This window comes from Anguilla rostrata, chromosome 8, assembly GCF_018555375.3.
Source record: "Anguilla rostrata isolate EN2019 chromosome 8, ASM1855537v3, whole genome shotgun sequence".
In the NCBI taxonomy this organism is placed as follows: domain Eukaryota; kingdom Metazoa; phylum Chordata; class Actinopteri; order Anguilliformes; family Anguillidae; genus Anguilla; species Anguilla rostrata.
In genome coordinates, this window is record NC_057940.1 from 54303929 (window position 1) to 54324880 (window position 20952).

The 20952-nt window shown below is 49.7% G+C and overlaps 1 protein-coding gene across 6 annotated transcripts in view; it reads left to right on the top strand.

The window, feature by feature from the left end:
• Positions 1 to 20952, top strand: part of LOC135262104 (ras/Rap GTPase-activating protein SynGAP-like) — an 81876-nt gene that overhangs the window by 24865 nt on the left and 36059 nt on the right. For all 6 annotated transcript variants that reach the window (XR_010332113.1, XM_064348954.1, XM_064348953.1 and 3 more), the window contains exons 2-11: positions 7890 to 7984; positions 11122 to 11243; positions 11748 to 11901; positions 13228 to 13326; positions 15171 to 15410; positions 15906 to 16241; positions 16716 to 16860; positions 17861 to 18005; positions 18680 to 18916; positions 20069 to 20270. Coding sequence is in view for 5 of the 6 variants with exons in the window: in XM_064348954.1 (XP_064205024.1) it covers positions 7890 to 7984; positions 11122 to 11243; positions 11748 to 11901; positions 13228 to 13326; positions 15171 to 15410; positions 15906 to 16241; positions 16716 to 16860; positions 17861 to 18005; positions 18680 to 18916; positions 20069 to 20270 (1775 nt within the window). In the remaining variant the exon portion in view is untranslated. The remainder of the gene's footprint in view (positions 1 to 7889; positions 7985 to 11121; positions 11244 to 11747; positions 11902 to 13227; positions 13327 to 15170; positions 15411 to 15905; positions 16242 to 16715; positions 16861 to 17860; positions 18006 to 18679; positions 18917 to 20068; positions 20271 to 20952) is intronic.

The following is a 20952-nucleotide window of genomic DNA, read 5'->3' on the forward strand; positions in this document are numbered from 1 at the left end:
TCCCTGGCCCTCCTGTGGTACTGTGTGTGGACTGTAGGGTGTAAAATAGCCACTGGCTCTCCTGTAGTACTGTGTGTGGCCTGTAGAGTGTAAAATAGTCATTGGCTCTCCTGTAGTACTGTGTGCGGGTGTAAAATAGTCCCTGGCTCTCCTGTAGTACGCTGTGTGGGTGTTGGGTGTAAAATAGTCGCTGTCTCTCCTGTAGTACTGTGAGTGGGTGTAGGGTGTAAAATAGTCGCTGGCTCTCCTGTAGTACTGTGAGTGGGTGTAGTGTGTAAAATAGTCGCTGGCTCTCCTGTAGTACTGTGAGTGGGTGTAGTGTGTAAAATAGTCGCTGGCTCTCCTGTAGTACTGTGAGTGGGTGTAGTGTGTAAAATAGTCGCTGGCTCTCCTGTAGTACTGTCTGTGGGTGTATTACATTAGCTTGTGGGTGAGGGCGTCTGAGGAGAACACGCCTCACAGCTGCAGTGTGACAGAAGAAGGAGACAAGAGTAGGGTGCATTCTGGGAATGGAGAACTTTTAATACTTTCAAGGTGGGTCTAATGTTCACGGGCTCTAGAAACATTAGTTTCCGGTTGCATTGAAGAGCTCAAGAGATTTGCTTAATGGGTCATGATAAAAATCTCTCTGGTATTTTTGTGTGAGTGTACGTCCATTGATACCCCATAGTGCTGATTGGTTAAGGCATAACCACACCTGAGGGGGAAAAATGCTTACGTAGCTAAGGCGTTTTTACTTCCCTCAACTTTAGAGGCCTACCAAAGCCATTCAAGTTGTGGGAAATAAATGAAACAAAATGGCCTCTATGGGACGCATTACCTCAAAGTGAGAGAGAGGATTCAAAGGACTGAAAAAGCGGACATCTTGTTCCTAATTGAAAGGATGAAGAAACGCAGCTTTGAACTGTGCAGGCTCCTGAGTGTCTGCCCTGTGCATTCTGCTAAATGCTGTGATGTGATCTGGCCGAACATGTTTTTGCTGCGCGTTTTGCTACACTTCCATCTTGGTGAGCCATGTTTGAAACTGAATGCGGTTTTCTACGGCAGTCTTCGAGATACACTTGCTTCCATTTCGGTGGGTGTACCCAGAATGCAGCGGGTGGAGTATTTAAGCACAGAGGTCGCCCCGCTCACGGTCGTCCCGTCCGTAGCCATAGCAACAGCACTCTGCAACCGGCGTTCAGTTTAGCGCCGTTTGAAACGTAACTGAATCTGGCTTCCGAAATGAAGGTCTTTCTCCGTTTACTCAGATCTCAAACTCAGATCTCAAACTCGTAAAACGTTCGATTTGGAGATGCGGGCCTGTTCTGCCACTGCGTGCTAAGTCTTCCCCTGAATTCGGGAGAGAGCGCTGGCTTAGCGGGCGTCCCCGCAGCCCGCTGGCTGAGCTCCGCCGGCATGCACTTCCTGCGTATGACCACAGGAGGCGCTAGCGCATCTCTCTGGGGAGGTCTGGTGTTTTTACTAAACGCACTACCCTGGCTGAGGCCCAGAGGCTCTGTGACAGGATGACAGGGCATTGCATGCTCTCACAGCAACAGAGGCTTCTTCCTGCTTCCTGTACCATGTGACACTGCACAAACCCAATGTCCGCCTGTGTCTGTCTTTCACCCGAGTCTCTCACTTCTCGACCAGCCACATCCTAGCTGCTGAGTGCTCTGGCCTCAACTTCTAATTTGAGCCGCCATTACATGCTTTTCCATTTATGTGCCAGCAGTGGCAAACTCAGCGTCTCGTCTGCATTGACCATACGTGTGACACTTGTCTATGTTTGTCTCCATTTGCTGTCAAAGCTGGACTGGATCTGGGCCTTGGTAGATGACTCTTTTCCAGGACTATTGCAGCAGCGTGAACGTCGTTTTACAACTCTCCACTCACTGAAAAGGATTCCTACGAGATGCGTTTTATGGGCATAAGTTACGCATCACGCTCTCTAAATGTTGTAATTTGCATAACTGCATTTCCATAATAGCACGTAACCTGTGACATATGAATTACTGAGCAGTTATAACAGGTTATAACAGGTTATAACAGCTTTCACTGCATGTACATGATGATTCTGCCTACGTCAGTTGCGTCCTACGTGAAGTATTATGGAAAGGTTGATATCATTTTATTGTATTTAACCTTTATTTAACCGTGAAAAAACCCCCGTTGACATAGAAATCTCTTTTGCATGGGGCACTTGACATAAAACACAGGGTTAATAAGTTACACCAGACAGTAGACAAACAAGTTACAAACATCAAATGGAAAAAGAGACAGCAGCATAACAGTAAATAATAATAATAATAATAATAATAATAATAAAATAACTTCATGTAGGGCTGTTGAAATGTGGTCATCACATGGGTCAGGTCAGCTCCATTGTGATTGGATTTTTTTTTTTTACTCCTCTTCCTGTATCGTTTCTATTATTAGTGTTAGGTTTAGTATCAGTGAATATACGTTTTCTTAATCTGCGTATATAAAAAAAACTCTAAAACTCTGCTGTGAACCCTGGGGAGTCCATATATATTAAAAGCATTGAATGGTTGATCATTCACCTTATCAAAGGGCATGCTGGGATCTGTAGTCATCTGTAGTCAGTATAACGTGTAAGAACAAGGGTATCCAGTCTCATGCAAAAAGAACCACCGGCGTGGGTGCAGGTGTTTGTTTTAGCCCAGCACTAAGACACATCACTCTACTTATCAAGGCTTTGACTGAAGATCATGGTTAGGTAAATAGTTAAATCTGGTGTTGTGGTTCTGGTCTAACATAAAAACCTGCACCTACATTGACCTTTTTTTGAATAAGATTGGACACCCCCGTGTTAGACACATTCTCACTGGAAAAAAAGCACGTGTCTACTCGGTAGTATAATGCAAAAGAGTATTAAAAGTGAAATATGTTGAAATTATATATGCATGGTGGTGCAGAGGGTAGCACTCTCTGCTCCTGGGCTGAAGTCCAGCCTGATAGGCAGGTAGGCCGATTGGAGGCTCTGAATGGTCCGTTGGTATGAGTGTGTGAGTGAATGGTGTGTGTGTGTGTGTGTGTGTGTGTGTGTGTGTGTGTGTGTGTGTGAGTGAATGTGTGTGTGTGTGTGTGTGTGTGTGAGTGAATGGTGTGTGTGTGTGTGTGTGTGTGTGAGTGAATGGTGTGTGTGTGTGTGTGTGTGTGAGTGAATGGGTGTGTGTGTGTGTGTGTGTGTAGTGAATGGTGTGTGTGTGTTGTGTGTGTGTGAGTGAATGGTGTGTGTGTGTGAGTGAATGGTGTGTGTGTGCGTGAGTGTAAGTGAATGGTGTGTGTGTGTGTGTGTGTGTGAGTGAGTGAATGGTGTGTGTGTGTGTGTGTGTGTGAGTGAATGGTGTGTGTGTGTGTGTGTGTGAGTGTGTGAGTGAATGGTGTGTGTGTGTGTGTGAGTGAATGGTGTGTGTGTGTGTGTGTGTGTGAGTGAATGGTGTGTGTGTGTGTGTGTGAGTGAATGGTGTGTGTGTGTGTGTGTGTGTGTGAGTGAATGGTGTGTGTGCCCTGCGATAGATTGGCGGCCTGTCCAGGGTGTGTTCCTGCCTCTCACCGAGTGCATGCTGGGATAGGCTCCAGCACCTCTTGCGACCCTGCCCAGGAATAAGTAGGTTAGATATAGGATGGATGGACTATTAATGTGGGCCTACATAATATATAGCACATGTTAACAATTATAAAAAAGCATAAAGAACGTGACATTCATTGGTATTGGTATTTCATAATGATGGCTTTGGACAGATGTGCAGATTTTGGACTGGGTGTGAATGATTATGACTGCTGTCCCCACATCAGTGATAAAACCGAGTTCGTTGAAGACATTTTTGCGCAGTTGTCGCAAAGTCATTTCTTCTCGTTTTAATGCGTCGTTTCGTTATCGTTTTGATAAGGAAGGCTGGAGATCAGACGCACACACGCACTTGTCAAGATGCGTGCTGACGGGACAGGGGTAGGGGCGCTCGTTACACTCTCAAAACACGCGCCAAAAACAACTCTTAACCTCGTTTTTTATACGCACCTCCATGTCTAGTTATGGTCAGCTCATTTTGTGTTACTGCTAAAAAAGTCTCCATTTGTGACATGTACATTGTGTATTTGCAGCACAAAAGCAGTAACTGACTCAAAATGTGTTTGAAAGAGTAACAGAACAGTAGTGACACAGAAAGAGTGTTGGATGCTAACACGTCCTTTTTGAGAATGAAAGCTTATTGTGGTTCAAGGCGGGTTCTTCTCCCACAAACAGCTGGTGAGCGCGCAGATGCAGTTACATTCACCTCCGTGTGAGGGAGAATGGACTGGTGATCCCTGCCAGTGTTTCAGCTATTCAGAGCACGACCCCATTCTCCTGTGTGTGTGTGTGTGTGTGTTTGTGTGCCCTGCGTACATGTGTGCGTGCGTGCATGTGTGTGTGTGTGCATGAGTGTGTGTGCGTGCATGTGTGTGTGTGTGTGAGTGAGTGTGTGTGTGTGTGTTTGTGTGTGTGTGTGCGTGCATGTGTGTGTGTGTGTGCTGGTCCTGGTTATGGTTATACACTTTGTTGTACATCGCTCTGGATAAGAGCGTCTGCCAAATGCCTGTAATGTAATGTAATGTGTGAGTATGTGTCTGTGGTTGTAACAGTAGAAGCCTGGGAAACAGTAATATGGAGAATAAAAACAGCAGCCCCTCCCCCAGCCGTCCCCTCGCGTGCGTGCGTGCGTGCGTGCGTGCGTGCGTGCGTGCGTGCGAGCGTGCGTGCGAGCGTGCGAGCGCGCGTGCGTGCGTGCGTGGGTGTGTGCGTACCTTCTGTGCGCGCACGGAATCGCGGGCAGCGGCACACGGTGTGCCTCTGAGCAGTTGTCACGCTGAGCCGCCTCTCCAGTCAGTCGGGCTTCGTGCTCCCGTGCTGCAGACTGTGGCACAGCGCCTCACAGTGGCCGGCAGGAGGGTATTACATCTATGTGTCTTTATAATAAAGACGTTAGAACAGCTGTTAAGCTAGACACGTCGTGCAAAGCAAATTCCCTTCAAGAGCTAAGAAAAAAAGAATCTTTCTAGAAAGAATGTAGTCCATATCATATTTGATATTGTGTACAACATATGATATATTGCAAAAAGTGTGTTTTTACATAGATTTAATGGAAAATGATTACCTCTTTCATGTAGATATTGTGTATTTCATATATATTTCATATCAATTGCATTCAACAGCATAGTTTCAACATATAATGCATTAAAGTGTTGAATGCATTTTATGGCATGTGATTTTACAAAACATGATTGACAGTATGTGTAGTTAGAGGGCAGTAACTGTATATGTGTGTTCATATGCTGTAATTTTCCAAATATTAAGATGTATCTTTTGATCAAATCAGGAAATTTATATTTGTTAAGTGTCAAATACATGGGTCAAATACATATTTATTTTGGGATTCAAATACTTTTCTGTGCTCTGTTGATTTTGCCTGGTGCAGCTGTCTGCCAAGAGGACCAGAGGGCAGGGTTAGCATATTTTCCATTCCTTTCCATGAGTATTCTATTGGTTCCAGACCAATTCAATGCATCAGACAAGCTCAGTAATGTATAAAGAAGTATTTGAATCCAAAACAAATATGCATTTGATCTCGGTCTGTTAAGTCTGGAGAGGTTGCCGTCCTCTAGCGTGGCTTCAGAAGAGGCGGAGCTACAAGACAGTGTACTGTTAGACGCTGACATGATTTTGTCCAATCAAAAGGCTCGGCTATGTCGGAAGTACTGTGGGGGCGATGCATCTTTGGTTTTAAATGTTAGCCGAGGAGGGATAGTTGGGCACAGCAGGAAATTCCCCGCCTCACTGTGCAGCAGCGACACCTCTGGCCGACTGGGGCACTGCAGCCTGCGGGCGAGTGTGCGAGCCTGTCTGAACTGGCGGGGGATGCAGGCGGGACGGGACCGGGCGTTCCCGCTGAGGAGGGAAGAGAGGGGAATTAGGGCTTTCATCTCCAGCGAAGGAGCGGTAGGATTAGCTCGAATCAGTGAGTCACCCGTAAGCCATGGTAATATAATATTAAAACGCTTTATTTATAGCAGGTTGCAGTTGGCGCAATAGAGAGCAATACAATAAAAAAAACAAATGTGTGTGTGTGTGTGTTTGTGTGTGTGTGTGTGTTTGTGGAGGGCGGTGTGAATGCAGAGACATGGAAAGGAGGAAGAGATGGAGGGAGAGAGAAAAAAGCATTGCGAGAGAGAGGGAAGAGCGAGAGAGAAAGAGAGAGGGCGAGGGAGGGAGAGAGAAGGAGAGAGAGAGTGAGGCCTTAATGAGACAGTGAAAAGGAAGAGAGGGGGGAGAGGAGGAGGTGAGTGTTGCACTGGAATTATGTAAAAGAGGTGCGTGGGAGAGAAGGACAGAGAAGGAGAGAGAGGGAGGGAGAGCGAGAGGGTGTATTTATAGTACCTCAAATATAAAAAAGGTTACCATTGCTCAACTGAGAGTTTGAGAGAAGGGAAGCAGGGAGATGGAGAGAGAGAGGGAGTGAGAAAGGGAGGGAGAGAAGGGGACAGAAATATACATAAGAGGGGATGTGAGTGAAAAATGCTTTAGTTAGTTTTGTGTGAGGTGTCTATTCACAAGTGTGTCCATCACTGCATACCACACACGCGCACGCACACACACACACACACACACAGTCACACACACTCATCGCTCAGTACAGCTGCCCGTCACACACTGTCCACTGATGTCACTTCCTGTGGTGGTGTGAAGACTGTGAGTCTGGCTGGCTGGCTGGCCCTACTCCAAACCGGCTCAGCTGAGACTGGGCTACTGCTCGAGGTTAATCATCCTGCTGCTTTTACCCAGCAACCACCCCCTCCCCTGACTGCATATAGAGCATCCCAACCCCTCTACCCCCACTTACTCTTCACCCCCACCCCAACTTACTGTTAACACTCTACCCCTATTTACTGTTCGCCCCTAATTTACTGTAGACCCCCTACTTACTGTTCACCCCTACCCTCATTTACTGTTCACCCCCTACCCCAACGTACTGTTCACCACCCACCAACTACTTATGTTCACCCCTACCCCTACTGCTGTTCTCCCCCTCACTTACTGTTCAGCACCACACCCCCACTTACTGTTCACCCCTACCCCTACTTGCTGTTCACTTCCCCACTTACTGTTCACCCCTACCCCTACTTGCTGTTCACTTCCCCACTTACTGTTCACCCCTACTTGCTGTTCACTTCCCCACTTACTGTTCACCCCTACCCCTACTTGCTGTTCACTTCCCCACTTACTGTTCACCCCTACCCCTATTTGCCGTTCACTTCCCCACTTACTGTTCACCCCTACCACTACTTGCTGTTCACTTCCCCACTTTCTGTTCACCCCTACACCTACTTGCTGTTCACCCACCTAATTACTGTTCATCCTCCCACCCCCAAATTACTGATCACCCCCCATCCTCACTTCCACTTACTGTTCACCCCTAACCCTCAATTTACTGTTCACACCCACTTAGTGTTCATCTACCTAACTTACTGTTAACCCCCCACTCTCAACTTACTGTTCACCTACTTAATGTTCATTCCCCCACACTTACTGTTTACCCTCACACTTACTTTTCATGCCCCACCCAACTTACTGTTCGCCAGCTTTTATCAGTGCCAGTGCCTGCATTAATTCTGCCTTTTTCTTCTTTCTCTCTTTCTTTCTCTTCTTTCTCTCTTTCTTTCTCCCTCCCTCTCTTTTCCTCTTTTTGCTGACCTCTGACTCACCCAACTTTTCCCTTACCTTCTCCTTTCTCACTTTCTTTCTCTTTCTTTTTTCCTTTTCTCTCCCCTTCCTCACCATCTCTCTTTCTTTCTTTCTCTCTGTCCCCCTCCCTCCCTCTCTCCTATTCTCTCTCTCTCTCTCTCAGAGCACGCTCGCTCTCGCAGAAAGAGCTTAGCCAACGTGAAGCAGCCGAGCATGGAGACCCCTCCCTCTGCCCCCCCTCAGCCTTTCCGACAGCCTGTGAGTACCCCCCTGTCCCGCCCTCGCTCCCTGGCCCCCGCCCCTGCCCTGGCTCGAGCCCCCAGCCCTCCTCTCCTCCGCTCCATCCCCCTCTCCCTGCACCGCTCCCTCTCTCCCTCCGTCCGCCCCTCTCGCCCCTCCCGCCCCCCCTTCCGCAGACAGCCCGCCGGCACCCCACCCCTCCCCTGCCTCCTCCCTCTCTCCCCCTCTCTCTCACTCACCCTCCCTCCTTCGCTCCATCCCTCCTCCTCCTCCTTCTCTCGCACTCATCGGGCTTGCGATTGGAGGGTTGCGGGTTCGAGTCCCGGGGCGGGGCATTACGCGACACCTCTGTCCTCAGTCGAGGTACGTGACCCGCCATAATCCCGCTGGCCAAGTTTGATCTGTCTGGGGGTGGGGTCACATACTGTAGTATTAATACACATCTACACACACTGTAGTATTAATGCACATCTACACATACTGTAGTATTAATACACATTAACACACATACTGTAGTATTAATGCACATCTACACATACTGTAGTATTAATACACATTAACACACATACTGTAGTATTAATACACATTAACACATACTGTAGTATTAATACACATTAACACACATACTGTAGTATTAATACACATCTACACGTACTGTAGTATTAATACACATTAACACATACTGTAGTATTAATACACATCTACACACACTAGTATTAATACACATCTACATATACTGTAGTATTACTGCACATCTACACATACTGTAGTATTAATACACATTAACACACATACTGTAGTATTAATACACATTAACACATACTGTAGTATTAATACACATTAACACATACTGTAGTATTAATACACATTAACACACACTGTAGTATTAATACACATTAACACATACTGTAGTATTAATGCACATCTACACATACTGTAGTATTACTGCACATCTACACATACTGTAGTATTAATGCACATCTACACATACTGTAGTATTAATGCACATCTACACATACTGTAGTATTACTGCACATCTACACATACTGTAGTATTAATACACATTAACACACATACTGTAGTATTAATGCACATCCACACATACTGTAGTATTAATACACAACTACACATACTGTAGTATTAATACACATCTACACATACTGTAGTATTAATGCACATCCACACATACTGTAGTATTAATACACATTAACACATACTGTAGTATTAATGCACATCTACACATACTGTAGTAGTAATACACATCTACACACACTGTAGTATTAATGCACATTAATACACACTGTAGTATTAATACACATCTGCACACACTGTAGTATTAATACACATCTACACATACTCTAGTATTAATACACATCTGCACATACTGTAGTATTAATGCACATCTACACATACTGTAGTATTAATACACATCTGCACATACTGTAGTATTAATACACATCTGCACATACTGTAGTATTAATACACATTAACACACATACTGTAGTATTAATACACATTAACACATTAACACAGTATTAATAACAGTTTGCTAGTTTGCTGCCTCTTTTATACCTCTTTCTTTTTAAGGCACTCGTTTGTGCCTCTCTCTCTCTCTCTCTCTCGTTCTCTCTCTGAGGCACTCAGACGGACAGGCGGGGGCACGAAGCTTCGCTTGTGAGGGGGGTGGGGGGGGGTGGGGTGGTGTGCAGAGTGGCCACACGCACAAAAAAACACTGTTCATCCAGCAAACCCGCCACCAGCGTTTGTTTTGCTTCTTTCCTTAAAACAGGGGCGTGTGATGACTTTAGAAAGCCGTCATCACCGGTTATTCAAGGCTGAGATGCTCTTCTTCACGTTTTCCTGACTGGTTTAGCGCAAGCTAAAGCGTCAGCTGTAGACCTCCCCCCCCCCCGCCCCCGCCCCCGCCTCTCCCCAAATGCCACCGGCGCGGAGTATACTGGGACATGTCTGATGAAACGCTGTTTTATTTCCCCTGCCTGCGACTGTCCTTACTTCCATTTTCACCGCGCTTATATAAGATGGTGGCGTACGATTTGCGAATCCACTACCAGAGCCAACGCCGTCAGTCACCTTTCTTGCGGTTGACGTAGTTGGAATGTAATATTATATTGTTATGTATCGCATTTCATTTTTTTACGATGACTAATCCTTTTTTTATTTTTTATTTCCTCAAGCCCGACATTTTGTATATATTTACTCTGTCTGTGGCTACGCGTGTCCACACTTTACAGAGTGAATTCAGTGCTTCTATAGGCGGCTGTGAGGATGTGTGTGGTCCCACATCGCCCTCTGTTGGCCAGCAAGTGTATGTGCAGCGGCTGCTCTTCGTGCCTGTGTTCTGTGCACCCGGGTTTATAGGAGGGAACTCAGTCAGGGGCTTTGCAGCTGTGTTTGCTCAGCAGTTAAGTTTGCTGGTAGCTCACTGGTGCTGGAGCATGGGTGGGCGGAGTTATCTCAGATGAATATTCATGAACCTGCTTGTCATGCTGCGGATCACTGATGCATTTAATGAACTTTTTTTTCCGCATGTTTTATGCATGTGTACATATTGATAAATATATTTATGCTCACGTATATTTAAATATATAAATATAATATATATTTATATATGTATTTATACATGTAATATCATAATGAATTCACCATCTTTCCCCACTCCTTTCATATGTATACATATAAACATATGTAACAAAAACATACACATACACTTCATTTCAATTCATTTCCATTCATCTCTGTTCATCCTTTTTCTCTTTCGCTGTCCGATTCAAACATACTGTCACATTTGCTCTCCCTCCCCCATATTGTACCCGCCCCCTCCACTGTGCCCCGCGCACTCTTCATGTGGCTCCGCCCCTCACCTGTGCCTCTGTCTGACATTGCCCCACCCCCTCCACTGTGCCCCGCCCACTCTTCATGTGGCTCCGCCCCTCACCTGTGCCTCTGTCTGACATTGCCCCGCCCCCTCCACTGTTCCCCGCCCACTCTTCATGGGGCTCCGCCCCTCACCTGTGCCTGTGTAACATTGCCCCGCCCCCTCCACTGTGCCCCACCCACTCATCATGTGGCTCCGCCCCTCACCTGTGCCTCTGTCTGACATTGCCCCGCCCCCTCCCCTGTGCCCCGCCCCTCAGAGCTTCCTCAGTAGACGGTTGAAGGGGTCCATCAAGCGAGCGAAGAGCCAGCCCAAACTGGAGCGAACCAGCAGCTTCCGCCACATGATTCTGCCCCGGTTCCGCAGCGCTGATCAGGAGAGGTACCCACAATGCACTGCGTGCGCGGCGCTCAGGAGTGGAGCTCTGCTTCCCCCGTGTGTGTGTGCGCGAGTGCGTGTGTGTGAGTGCGAGTGTGTGAGTGTGTGCATGTGTGCGTGTGTGTGTGTGTATGTGCGTGTGTGTGTGTGTGTGCGTGTGTGCGCGCGTGTGTGTGCGCGTGCGTGTGTGCGTGTGTGCGTGCGTGTGTGCGTGTGTGTGTGTGTGCGTGTGTGCGTGTGTGCGTGTGTGTGAGTGCGAGTGTGTGAGTGTGTGTATGTGTGCGTGTGTGTGCGTGTGATAGATTCTAGATCTCATTCTCTCTCCCTCCCCCGCTGCACTTGTCTGCTGCAGACTTTTTTATTAGAGAAGTTTCAGTAACTGTAAACCTAATAGGTGTCATATGATTATTCTCCTGCTCTCATCCTCACTTTCTCTTCCTTTCTACCTCTCTCCCCCCCCTTCTCTCTCTCACTCCCCCTCTCCCCCTCTCTCTCTCTCTCTTGCAGGACTCGCCTGATGCAGAGCTTCAAGGAGTCGCACTCCCATGAGTCCTTGCTCTCTCCCAGCAGTGCGGCTGAGGCCCTGGACCTCACGCTGGACGAGGACGCCATCATCAAACCCGTGCACTCCAGCATCCTGGGACAGGAGTACTGCTTTGAGGTTGTGGTGTGTGTGTGGGCATCATCAAACCCGTACACTCCAGCATCCTGGGAAGGAGTACTGCTTTGCAGGTGGTGGGTGTGTGGGTGTGGGCATCATCAAACCCGTGCACTCCAGCATCCTGGGACAGGAGTACTGCTTTGAGGTGTGTGTGTGTGTGTGTGTGTGGGCATCATCAAACCCGTACACTCCAGCATCCTGGGACAGGAGTACTGCTTTGAGGTGTGTGTGTGTGTGTGTGTGGGCATCATCAAACCCGTACACTCCAGCATCCTGGGACAGGAGTACTGCTTTGAGGTGTGTGGGCATCATCAAACCCGTGCACTCCAGCATCCTGGGACAGGAGTACTGCTTTGAGGTGTGTGTGTGTGTGTGTGTGTGGGCATCATCAAACCCGTGCACTCCAGCATCCTGGGACAGGAGTACTGCTTTGAGGTGTGTGTGTGTGTGTGTGTGGGCATCATCAAACCCGTACACTCCAGCATCCTGGGACAGGAGTACTGCTTTGAGGTGTGTGTGTGTGTGTGTGGGCATCATCAAACCCGTACACTCCAGCATCCTGGGACAGGAGTACTGCTTTGAGGTGTGTGTGTGTGTGTGTGTGTGTGGGCATCATCAAACCTGTACACTCCAGCATCCTGGGACAGGAGTACTGCTTTGAGGTGTGTGTGTGTGTGTGTGTGGGCATCATCAAACCGTGCACTCCAGCATCCTGGGACAGGAGTACTGCTTTGAGGTGTGTGTGTGTGTGTGTGTGTGGGCATCATCAAACCCGTCACTCCAGCATCCTGGGACAAGAGACTGCTTTGAGGTGTGTGGTGGTGTGTGTGTGGGCATCATCAAACCGTACACTCCAGCATCTGGGACAGGATACTGCTTGAGGTGTGTGTGTATGTGTGTGTGGGCATCATCAAACCTGTACACTCCAGCATCCTGGGACAGGAGTACTGCTTTGAGGTGTGTGTGTGTGTGTGTGTGTGGGATCACAGACTGTAATCCAGATCTGGACGGAGTACTGCGGTGTGTTGTGCGTGCAGGTGTTACCCAGGTGACTGTTCTTGACCACAGAAGACGTTTCTTAACCCCAGGTGACTGTTCTTAATCCCAAGATGACTGTTAGTAGCCCCTGGTGACTGTTCCTAACTGCAGGTGACTGTTCTTACCAGGTGACTGTTAGTAACCCCAGGTGACTGTTCCTAACTGCAGGTGACTGATCTTAACCCCAGGTGACTGTTCCTAACTGCAGGTGACTGATCTTAACCCCAGGTGACTGTTCCTAACTGCAGGTGACTGATCTTAACCCCAGGTGACTGTTCCTAACTGCAGGTGACCACGGCCTCGGGGACGAAGTGCTTCGCCTGCCGCTCAGCAGCCGAGAGGGACAAATGGATCGAGAATCTGCAGAGAGCCATCAAACCCAACAAGGTGAAGAAACAAAACAGAGGGAAGAGAAGAGAGGGGGGAGGAAGAGAGAGAGAGAGAAAACATACATCCGTCTCTTCTGTCCACTTTACTTTTTCTGTGCTCCTTGTGAACCTGTTTTCCTGCTTGTGTGTGTGTGTGTGTGTGTGTGTGTGTATTATTTACAAATTACCAAGTACTCTGCCAAAACATGCTGGGAAACACTGGTGAAATATGACAGCGCCCCTGAAGAATTTTCCCTGATACATGCAACTAAACAAAACCGTAAGAATCAAATGAGAGAAGAACTGTGTTCAGAACAATTTGGGAAAATAGAATGTTTGTTTAACCCACTGTTTTTTCGTATGTTTCCCCCAAAATTCAAAGTCAGTGATCTAGATTTCCATTGCTTTCAGTAGTGATTGTTACATCAGATCTGATTAGGGCAGGTGTCTGATTTTCAGGGGTGCTGTAAACTGGGATTTGGCGCACAGAGCGGGCGTCTGATTTTAAGGGGTGGTGTAAACTGGGATTTGATGCGTAGAGCGGGTGTATGATTTTCAGGGGTGGTGTAAACTGGGATTTGGTTTGCAGAGCGGGTGTCTGATTTTCAGGGGTGGTGTAAACTGGGATTTGGCGCACAGAGCGGGCGTATGATTTTCAGGGGTGGTGTAAACTGGGATTTGGCGCACAGAGCGGGCGTATGATTTTCAGGGGTGGTGTAAACTGGGATTTGGCGCACAGAGCGGGCGTATGATTTTCAGGGGTGGTGTAAACTGGGATTTGGCGCACAGAGCGGGCGTATGATTTTCAGGGGTGGTGTAAACTGGGATTTGGCGCACAGAGCGGGTATCTGATTTTCAGGGGTGGTGTAAACTGGGATTTGGCGCGCAGAGCGGGCGTCTGATTTTCAGGGGTGGTGTAAACTGGGATTTGGCGCACAGAGTGGGTATCTGATTTTCAGGGGTGGTGTAAACTGGGATTTGGCGCACAGAGTGGGCGTCTGATTTTCAGGGGTGGTGTAAACTGGGATTTGGCGCACAGAGCCGGGCGTCTGATTTTCAGGGGTGGTGTAAACTGGGATTTGGCGCACAGAGCGGTGACTGACAGCAGAGTCGGTGGAGTGACTCACTCTGGCTGAGAGCGTCACGCTGTGCGCAGCCCCCTGCAGGTCCTACTCCACTCAGCAGGGAATATTCAGCATATACAACACGGGTGTGTGTGTGTGTGTTTCTGAGAGAGAGAATGTGTGTGTGTGTTTCTGAGAGAAAGAGAGAGTGTGTGTGTGTGTGTGTGTGTGTGTGTGCACGCAGAAGCCTGCCTGTCCTTCTCAGCCCACGTGATTGTCTTCTTCCCGCCCTCCTGCCACGCCCTACTCTCCCAACATTCCCCCCTCTCTCCCTCTCTCTCTCTCTGTTTCCGTCTCTCTCTCTATTTCTGTCTGTCTGTCCTTCCATGCCTACCTCACCACCCATCCCTCTCTGTCGGGCCCATTTTATCTTCACCTACCACGCCCCCCACAATCGCCCTGCCTCCAACCATCGGCCCCGCCCACAACAATCAACCCCACTCCCAATCCTCGGCCCTGCCCCTATGCATGGACCCCATCTCAAATCATTGACCCCGCCCCCAACCATTGGCCTCACCCTCAACCATTGACCCCACCATCGGTCATGCCCTTAACCATCGACCCGGCCCCCTCAACCATCTCCCCCGCCCCCTCAACCATTGGCCTCACCCTCAACCATTGACCCGGCCCCCGACCATCGACCCCGCCCCCCAACCATCGTCCCCGCCTCCAAACCATCGACCCCGACCATCGGCCCCGCCCCCCCATCACCCTCTCGGTCTGCCGCCGCCTCCTTCAGGACAACAGCCGGCGGGTGGACAACGTGCTGAAGCTGTGGATCATCGAGGCGCGAGAGCTTCCCGCCAAGAAGCGGTACTACTGCGAGCTGTGCCTGGACGACATGCTGTACGCGCGCACCACCAGCAAGCCCCGCACGGACACCGTGTTCTGGGGCGAGCACTTCGAGTTCAACAACCTCCCGGCCGTGCGCAGCCTCCGCCTGCACCTGTACAAGGAGACCGACAAGAAGCGCCGCAAGGTAACGCCCCCTAACCCTAACCCTGACCCCTAACCCTAACCCTAACCCTGACCCTAACGCTGACCCCTAACCCTAACCCCATCCCTAACCCCGACCCCTAATCCTAACCCTGACCCTAACGCTGACCCTAACCCTGACCCTGACCCCTGACCCTAACAGTTGAGCACTTTGTCTCAGGCTCGAGGGGGTCAGCCCAGGATACTGGGTGTATGTAACTACTTTTAATATGTTGTAAAATATATTGAAAATATATGTTCTTAATATATTTTGCCCCAGGCCTCAGAATTCATCGCTGTGGTTCTGGTGGGGTGCAGGGCTGGGGGGGGGGGGTAGGTTCCATTTAAGTCAGGAAGCAAAGTGAAAATCACGACAGGAACAAAAAAATAAAAAGGTGCCCGTTGATGTTCTGTGGGGTTCACCTGTGGAGCTCTGCCTGAATGGATATTCGTTTGAGGCCCGGGTCTGACCTTTAACCCCTCGTACCCCCTCCCCCAGGAGAAGAGCACCTACCTGGGCCTGGTGAGCATCCCCATCTCCAGCATCACGGGGCGGCAGTTCGTGGAGCAGTGGTACCCGGTCATCCAGCCCAGCGTCCTGGCCAAGGGGGGCGGCGTGGGGAGCGGCAAAGCCATCAACGCCTCGCTGCGGCTCAAGTCGCGCTACCAGACCATGAGCATCCTGCCCATGGAGCTGTACAAGGAGTTCGCCGAGTACGTCACCAACAACTACCGCACGCTGTGCGGCGTCCTGGAGCCGCTGCTGAGCGTCAAGAGCAAGGAGGAGGTGGCCTGCGCCCTGGTGCACATCCTGCAGAGCACCGGCAAGGCCAAGGTACGCCCCGCCCCGTCCTGCCCCGCCACGCCCGCCGCGCGCACGAGGTGCATTATGGGATGCAGGTCCCAGGGGAGTGCTGCAGGGAGCTGGAAATGTGCGGGTTTGGTGGTGATGTGTTTTCTGTCTCTCTCTCTCTCTCTCTCTCTCTCTCTCTTTCATATTCCTCCCCCTCTCTGTTTTTCTTTCTCCCCTCTCTTTTTCTCTTTATCCCTCTTTTATCTTTCTCTTTTCATCTTCCCCTCCCTCCCTCTCTCCCCCTTCTCTCTCTCTCTCTCTCTCCCCTCTCCCCTCTATCCCCTCCCGCTCTCTCTCCCCCTCACCCTTCTCTCTCTCCTCCCTGTCTCTCTACCCCTCCCCCTCCTTCTCTCCCTCTCCCCTCCCCCTCTCTCTCCCCCTCCCCCTTCTCTCTCTCCTCCCTGTCTCTCTACCCCTCCCCCTCCCTCTCTCTCTCCCCCTCCTCCTCTCTCTCAGGACTTCCTGTCAGACATGGCCATGAGTGAGGTGGACAGGTTCATGGACAGAGAGCACCTGATCTTCCGCGAGAACACTCTGGCCACCAAAGCCATAGAAGAGTACCTCAAGCTTATTGGACACAAGTACCTCAAGGACGCCATAGGTAAGACCAGCCAGCTACAGGTACATGCCATAATTAAGAACAACCAGATACAGGTACATGTCATAGGTAAGAGCAGCCAGCTACAGGTACATGTCATAGGTAAGACCAGCCAGCTACAGGTACAAGCCATAATTAAGAACATCCAGCTACAGGTGCATGTCATAGGTAAGACCAGCCAGCTACAGGTACAAGCCATAATTAAGAACAACCAGCTACAGGTACAAGCCATAATTAAGAACAACCAGATACAGGTACATGCCACAGGTAAGAGCAGCCAGCTACAAGTACATGCCACAGGTAAGAACAGCCAGGTACAGGTGCATGTCATAGGTAAGAACAACCAGCAACAGGTACATGCCATAATTAAGAACAACCAGCTACAGGTAAATGCCACAGGTAAGAACAGCCAGCTACAAGTACATACCACAGATAAGAACAGCCAGCTACAGGTGCATGTCATAGGTAAGAACAACCAGCTACAGGTAAATTCTATAGGAAAGAGCATTCAGCTACAGGTACATGCCATAGGTATACAGAACCATCTACAGGAACATGTCATCTAAAGGAATGTGTCTACTGGGTTTTGGTTTGTTTCAGCACTTAAGTGCTTAATTCAATTGCTTATTGGTTAAATAGTCCACATCAATACAGAGATACTGCAAGAAAGAACTGACATCTTACAAATCAGCACACACAGCGCCCCCTTTAGGACTGGAGTTAAACCTGCAGGTGCTGCGGCCCTCTGGGACGGGAGTTTGAGATCCATGTCGTACAACCATTGCACATAAGAAACACAAGACATCACCGCACAATATTGATACCTCACAGAAAACAGAGTCAGGTCAATCAACAGCATGATTGCGTGTGTGTTTGTATGTGTGTGGTGTGTGTGTGTGTGTGCGTGTGTGTGTGTGTGCTTGTGTGCGTGTTTGTGCGTGTGTGTGTGTGTGTGCGTGTGTGTGGTTGTGTGTGTGTGTGCGTGTGTGTGTATTGCCCGTAGGGGAGTTCATCCGGGCCCTGTACGAGTCTGAGGAAAACTGTGAGGTGGACCCCATGAGGACCCCGCCCTCCGTGCTGCCGGACCATCAGGCCAATCTCCGCATGTGTTGCGAGCTGGCGCTCTGCAAGATCGTCAACTCCCATTGGTCAGTTCCCTCTCCACTCACCTGACATGCCCAGTGCCCCTTTATGACATCACAGAGAAGGCCAGAATGAACACTGCTGCTGTTGTGAACAATGTGAGTGTGTGTTTGAGTATGTGTGTGTATATATGAGAGTCAGTATTTGCTTTATTTGAGATGTGCTTGTCCTCATGCTAGGTTTTTACATTTTTTTGGCTGGACCGCAACAGCAGGGCCAGCCCTACAGACGCGAATGTCTGTGACTGAGTGACTGAGTGAGTGATGAAGTTACACCATTGGTCGGCCAGATAAAGTGTGTTAGGTCTAGCCAAATACTAGGTTTTGACCTGGTCTTGTTTGTGTGTACTAATTTGTTAACATTGTCATCTTTCACTTCCTCTCTCAATCCCCCTCTCCGCTTCTGCCTCTTTCTCCTTCCTTCTCTCTATCTCTCCATCACTCTCTCCTTCCTCTCACTCTCTTTTACTCTCGTCCCTCCTCTGTTTCTCTCTCCCTCTTCTCTATCTCTCTGTCACTGTCCTTCCTTCTCTCTGACCCTCTGTCTCACACCCTCTCCTTCTCTCTCTCCCTGTCTCTATCGCTCAATCACTCCTTCATTCTCTCTCTCCTTCCTCCTCACTCACTCTCTCTCCTTCCTTCTCACTGTCTCCCTCCCCCCCCCCATGCCCCCTCCCCAGTGTGTTTCCGCGGGAGCTGAAGGAGGTCTTCGCCTCCTGGAGGGTGCGCTGTGCGGAGCGGGGGCGAGAGGACATCGCGGACCGCCTGATCAGCGCCTCCCTGTTCCTGCGCTTCCTCTGCCCCGCCATCATGTCCCCCTCGCTCTTCAACCTGACGCAGGAGTACCCCGACGAGCAGACCTCCCGCACCCTCACCCTCATCGCCAAGGTGGTGCAGAACCTGGCCAACATGTCCAAGTCAGTGAGCTTCTGCGGAGCGTTCACGCCGCCGGCCACTCTCAGCTGGGCCCGGTTCAGTTCAGCTCAGCCCAGTTCAGCCCTGTTCAGTTCAGCTCAGCTCGGCCCGGTTCAGTTCAGCTCAGCTCAGCCCGGTTCAGTTCAGCTCAGCCCAGTTCAGCCCTGTTCAGTTCAGCTCAGCTCAGCTCGTTTCAGTTCAGCTCATCTCGGCCCTGTTCAGTTCAGCTCAGCCCGGTTCAGTTCAGCTCAGTTTGGCCCTGTTCAGCTCAGCTCAGCTCGGCCTGGTTCAGTTCAGCTCAGCCCGGTTCAGTTCAGCTCAGTTTGGCCCTGTTCAGCTCAGCTCAGCTCGGCCTGGTTCAGTTCAGCTCAGCTCAGCCCTGTTCAGTTCAGCTCAGCTCGGCCCTGTTCAGTTCAGCTCAGCCCTGTTCAGTTCAGCTCAGCTCGGCCCTGTTCAGTTCAGCTCAGCCCAGTTCAGTTCAGCTCAGCTCAGCCCTGTTCAACTCAGCTCAGCTCAGCTCAGTTCAGCTCAGCTCAGCCCTGTTCAGCTCAGCTCAGCTCAGCCCAGTTCAGTTCAGCTCAGCTCGGCCCTGTTCAGTTCAGCTCAGCCCTGTTCAGTTCAGCTCAGCTCGGCCCTGTTCAGTTCAGCTCAGCCCAGTTCAGTTCAGCTCAGCTCAGCCCTGTTCAGCTCAGCTCAGCTCAGCCCGGTTCAGCTCAGCTCAGCTCAGCCCTGTTCAGCCCAGTTCAGCTCAGCCCGGTTCAGTGCAGCTCAGCTCGGCCTGGTTCAGTCCAGCTCAGTTTGGTTCAGTTGGGTTCAGTTCAGCCTGGTTCAGCTCAGTTTAGATTGGTTCAGTTCCGTTCATTTGATTTTGGTTCAGCTCAGTTTGGATTGATTCCATTTGGTTCAGTTCATTTTGGTTTTGGTATGGTTCAGTGCAGTTAAGTTCAGTTTGGTTTGGTTCAGTTCATTTTGGTTCAGCTCAGTTTGGATTGGTTCAAGTTCGGTTCAGTTAAGTTCAGTTCAGCTTCTAGAACAGGCGTACATTCCTAAAACACATACCAACACAACTCGGCACGACAAAGTGCATGCTAAGCTGTGACAAATAAACCAACAGCTTAGACAATAAAGATTAAAGGAGGACTGTTTCCACGCAGGTTTATGAGTAAAGACGATCACATGAGCTTCATGAATGAGTTCCTGGAGATGGAGTGGGGTTCCATGCAGCAGTTCCTGTACGAGATCTCCAACCTGGACAGCGTCAGCAACGCCGGCAGCTTCGAGGGCTACATCGACCTGGGCCGGGAGCTGTCTATCCTGCACAGCCTCCTCTGGGAGGTCATGGCCCAGCTCAGCAAGGTGACCGCTGGCCGCCCGCCAACCCCCGCCAGCTCCTGCCCGACCGCCTGGGTACAGCCCTAACCATGACCCAACCCTAACCCAACCCTTACCATGACCCAACCCTAACCCAACCCTTACCATAACCCTAACCCAGTGATCTTCATTCCTGGTCCTGGAGAGCCGCAGGGTCTGCTGGTTTTTTGTTCTCGCCTTAAATCAGCACCCAATTGAGACCCAAGAATCCAGGTGAGTTGAGTTAACTGTGTTATCGACCGCTTTAATTGATTAATTAAGTGCCAAGTAACAACAAAAACCAGCAGACCCTGCGGCTCTCCAGGACCAGGAGTGAAGATCACTGCCCTAACCCAGCCAGCGGCTGCTCGGGTCTGAACAATGACCGACTACTTATTATGGACCAATCACTGCACACTACTGACTGCGCACTACTGACCGCCTACTGAACGCTCACTACTGAACAGTGACAGACATTGTTCACAACCGACTGCCCAGTCCTGACCTCTGACCTACAGCTCACTACTGACTGTGGATAGTGCATTGACCTGAAGCTCACCGACTGGCCAGTGACCAACTGGGACTCATTTTCTATTTGAGAATTTTTAACTTAAATTATAATAAGTGGCCTCTGATCTCTTATTTTCTCCCTCTCTCTCTCATCCTTCCCTTCTCTCCCTTTCTATCT